Raw genomic sequence first — 4,813 nt, forward strand, 5'->3', positions numbered from 1 at the left:
ATAAAGAAATATTTGCAGACGTGTCAAATCCAAAAGTAATCAGAAACAGGAACAGAAAGCATGTATTGGTGAAGAGACAGCCCTACGGACTGTGGTTCAGTCTGAACCAGAGGACACTCCTGCAGGGCACTCACTTGATGTGGGGCTGCAAGCCCGGCTGCTCCTCGTAGTCCTCTATGAGGAAGGGCAGGTTCTTAGCCCAGTGGTCCTTGAAGCTCCCGGGCAGGTCCGCGTCCACGTTGTACTCCGTGAGGGGCGTGTCCAGGTGCGCGTGGAGGTACCGAGAGTACTCTGGGGGCAGGAAGTGCGACTCACACACCCAGTGCCGCCAAAGGAGCATCTTCTCTAGCTGGCGGCCACACACGTTTTGTGACACACGTACATCATTACAGTAACTCTAAATGGGGAGCACCATGCTAAGCGGGAGAAGCCAGCCAGAGAAAGACAAGCATCACATGATCTCACTCACATGTGGAATCTAATGAACAGAATAAACGGATGAACAAAATAGATGCAGAGACACAGAGTCATGAAACAGCCGGATGAATTTCAGCGGGAAGGCGGGGGTGGGTGGGAAGAGATGAACCAGGGAACTTTTAGCTTGTATGCATAACCATAATGCAGTGACTGCCTCCTGAGGGGGCAGGAGCGAGGTGGAGGGGGTCAATGGGGAAAAAAGAGACATCTGTAATATTTTCAAAATAAGGATAAATTAAAAAAAAAAAAGAATCCTACATGGAGACTCCAAATTTAATTAAGTCACTATTGTTATAGGCTAATCGGAGTAACCTGCCCCTGACTTGAGTCTCCAGGTGAATACAAGCCGTAAGCCTGGGCCCACGGTGGCTGAATTTTAACCACCTTCCCATGAACTACACCACAGAGCTCACGTTTCCCTTCTGGATGCTGAGAATCCAAGTGTCAGACTGAGCCTGGTTCTCCATCACCTGCTAGATGAGTAGCTGCCTACATGGTTTCACCCATGGACCGCCTGCTGCTTATCTCTACGAAGCAGCGCGGGAAAAACCAGGGACCTGGCGCCCCATCCCTCCGTCTACAGCTCACAAGTCCCAGTTTTCCAAACCAGGAAAAAAGAGGGAATTCAGAGGACAGGGCTGTGCTGCCCAATAGGTAGCCCATAGCCACCCAGCCGCGGAGCACTTAAATGTGGGTGGGGTGCCTGAGAAGCTAAATTTAAATGGATTTGAATGAATTTAAACTTAAAAACACTTGATACAGTTACTAGAAAACTTCAGTATGTTTGAAAGAACTTGCATATGTGAATCTACTTTTTCAACGTTAAATTTTATGAAACTTACATTTAGATCAAATATGCCCCATGGAAATTTATATTGAAATTGAGATGTACTGTAAGTGCAAGCTTGGAAGACTTAGTACAAAAAGGTAAAATAGCGAATGAATAGTGCTTTCCTATCAGTTACATGTTGAACTGATATTGTGGATATACGGAATGAAATCAAATGTTCTGTTAAAATTCATCCCACCTGTGTGTTTTGACCTTTTCAATGTATCTACCAGAGAATTTAAATTACAGACCCAGTTTGCGATTATTTTCCGTTGGACAGTACTGTTGCGAAGGGCTCGTGGTAACACAGGAAAGAGAAGAAATGGAAGGAAAGGTCCGCTTTACATGAAAAACAAAAACATCTAGTTCCGAGTCCCACCACTCACCACGGGGTGGCTGTGGACAGGTTCCCTGGAACCTTTAATACTCAGTTGTCCATGGAACATAAGAGACAAGACAAGCAATACGCTCTCTGGTTTTCCGCGTGAGAATTCAATGCCTGTCGTTTCTGACTCACCGCGGAGGTATTTCACTTTCAGGTACTCCGGGCTGGCCTTCTGGCCGGGGAGGGGGTCGTTGAGCATGACTTTAGTCTGTGCCTTTATGCCCTCGTAGAACTGCCCCATGGCCACGTGGCTGAGGCCCCGCATGTACTGGCACACCTCGTTGTATGGCTCCAGCTGCAGACACCGCTGCAACAGCGAGGGGGAAATGTGTGTTAGTGTCGATCCAGTTTAGGGAAACGCTCCAGTGCGTCACCCTTTCATCTGGAACTAGGCGAGCTGTCCCTCCAGGTGAAATCAGGCCCAACACATGCTCTGTGAATTAGCCGACAGGACGGGGCAGCGGCTTCCTTCCGTTTTGAGGCAGAAACCCGACTCCCCAGCAGCCCGCTCATCCCGGGACTTCCCGGGGAGCCGCGCACACCTGCAGCCGGCTCGCTCGGGCTCACCTTGAAGTTCTTCAGGGCCTCCTGCAGGCTGCCGTGGTGGTAGAGCATCAGGCCCCGGAGCTGCAGGGTCTGCACGTGGTTCTGGTTGAGCAGCAGGGCCTTCTGGAAGCTCTCGGTGGCTGCTTCGAAATTGCCCAGTTCTCTAGGGGTTTCACAAGAGTCACGCACACGGTACAGACCCGTTAGAATACATACTCAGTAAGTCATCTGCAGAGTTAAGGCCTAATCTAGGAATCGGATAGCTTGGCATGGGGTTTCCCTTTTATTTTTATTGATCTCAGAAAAAAAGGGAGAGGGAGAGGGAGAGGGAGAGGGAGAGGGAGAGGGAGAGGGAGAGGGAGAGAGGAACATCAATGATGAGAGAGAATCATGGATCAGCTGCCTCCTGCACGCCCTACACTGGAGATCGAGCCCCCATGTGCCCTAACTAGGAATCGAACCATGACCACTGGGTTCATAGGTTGATGCTCACCCACCGAGCCACGCCAGCCAAGCTCTCAGAGTTTTGAAGAGGGTTTCTGTTACGGTCTTCCTTTTCTAACTTTTATGGTACCTTTGAATAATCAGAGTGCATTTTTTTCCCCCAAAGCCAAAATCACAATGGCTCTGTTTCTGAGGGCCAGGCATGGAGCCAGGGAGCCAGGCAGCCAGGGTCACGGCACAACTTCTCCCTCCCGACAGAGAAGCGTCAGAACTGTAACACTTCATCCCTCTACTGCAACCCTCACCCGATCATAGCCATGTGGACAGTAGCCTTACTGGCGCCTTAAAAAAACAGCAGCATCTGTCACTCCACAGCTTGTGAGGCCGCCATTCAAACCATCACCCGGGAAGCCTCTCACTTTCCAGACAGATACGCATACACACGGAAGTTAGGAGCGTCAGAGTAAGTATCATGACACCCTCTGACACACGGGTCCTGCTGTATTCCAGACTCTCAACAAGTGCGCACATGCCTCTGCGATTCAGAATGACCATTTCTTTTGGTTAAGAAACGAAATTTCGGCCCAGCCAGTGTGGCTCGGCGGTTGAGTGTCAACCCAGGAACCCAGAGGCCGCCGGTTCGATTCCCGGTCAGGGCACATGCCTGGGTTGGGGGCTCAATCCCCGGTGGGGGCCGTGCAGGAGGCAGCCAATCGCTGATGCTCCTCTCTCATCGATGTTTCTACCTCTCCATCCCTCTCCCTTCCTCTCTCTCTAAAAATAAATAAATAAAATAAAAACATATTAAAAAATAAAATCTGACTCATAAAACAAGGAAAAGAAACACAACTTTGCTTAGAGAGCATTCCTATCTGAGGCTCTGGCTTCCCCACTCGCCACCGGCCTGCTGCCCACCCGGCGCTCCTCTCCTTACCGGTAGGCCTGCCCCAGGCTTTTATACGCATCGATAAAGTCAACCTTCTGCTTCAGAGCTTCTTTGAAGGACTCAATAGCTTCCTGCAAAAAGCACACAGAACATGGTTTCGCTTGCAGAACAGTTCAAATTGGGTTTTGCTTCAATCACTAAGCACCTGAAGGTATATTTCACAGGGTCTTAGTGACCTTCTAAATAGGAGGACTTTACAAAAACAGAGAGGTAGGGAGTGCAATCAACTGAACCTGGAGAGTTTACTTCAGTCAACAGATGCATCCCTGGGAACCACAGCTTCTCCCTGCCTTAGGATGTTCCGCCTAAAGATACCACCTTCCTATTAATATCACTTCCTTCATGAATGAAAGCCCTGTGGAACCACAAGGCCCACCAGCTGTGGGAAAAACTCAGATGATCATAACTAGCAGCAATAAAATAGAACCAACAAAAAGGGGGGAAGCCCATGGGGAAATTGTTCACAAAACAAGTGAAAAGGCCCCTATACTGGCTGGCTGAAGGGTTCCCATGATCTACAAGGGAAAAGAAACAGCGACACAAAATAAAACAGAAACCTTAAAGGTGGGCGTGTGGGGCCTGGCTCCTGGCAGCACCGTGGCAGGTCTGTGGCTGAGGGAGTGGGGGCCACAGGGCACCTTGCTGCCAGGAGGAGCCGTAGCAAACACAGCGCTGGCCGCTGTAGGACTCTCCCTGTGAAAACCGCTACAAAATGGACCCTTCTGTTTCAGAATCTACATCCCAGGCTTAAACCGGCACCAAGTGTCTTTTTCATTCTGATTGGCTCGTTGACTGTAATAAAGATTATGAAGACATTTCACACATTTCCCCAGGAAAACAAGTGTCTCGCGTAAGTGAATGGCTACAGAGCCTCACGCTTTAATGAGAAAGACTTTACAACTTCTGTGATCATCATTTCATCCTCGATGAGACAGTTCAGAGCAGAAAACTACTAAAAATGTCACATGCCTTGCACATGGTAGGCACTCAATAAATATTTAATGATTTGGTGGGCACACAAGATAATTTTGCAAAAGCAGTACAATCCTAATTCTTTAAAAAGTCACGCATTCGCTGCTTCTGGATTTTCTTAGGGGCGAGGAGCGGGCAGCAGGGCAAGAGGCTGGCTTCTAAATATTCCTCAGGCAACAATAGGACAACGTGCACTTTAAGGAATTCAACTGAA

General features: G+C 49.0%; 1 protein-coding gene across 1 annotated transcript in view; it reads right to left on the reverse strand.

Moving 5' to 3' along the window:
• TTC13 (tetratricopeptide repeat domain 13) overlaps nucleotides 1-4,813 on the reverse strand; it is a 42,731-nt gene that overhangs the window by 13,153 nt on the left and 24,765 nt on the right. Inside the window, exons 9-12 of the mRNA XM_015560005.1 lie at nucleotides 3,616-3,698; nucleotides 2,259-2,400; nucleotides 1,824-1,998; nucleotides 135-291 (exon numbers count right to left, since the gene is read on the reverse strand). Of these exons, the coding sequence (XP_015415491.1) occupies nucleotides 135-291; nucleotides 1,824-1,998; nucleotides 2,259-2,400; nucleotides 3,616-3,698 (557 nt within the window). The remainder of the gene's footprint in view (nucleotides 1-134; nucleotides 292-1,823; nucleotides 1,999-2,258; nucleotides 2,401-3,615; nucleotides 3,699-4,813) is intronic.

The sequence above is a fragment of the Myotis davidii genome, unplaced genomic scaffold (assembly GCF_000327345.1).
Source record: "Myotis davidii unplaced genomic scaffold, ASM32734v1 scaffold875, whole genome shotgun sequence".
NCBI lineage: Eukaryota > Metazoa > Chordata > Mammalia > Chiroptera > Vespertilionidae > Myotis > Myotis davidii.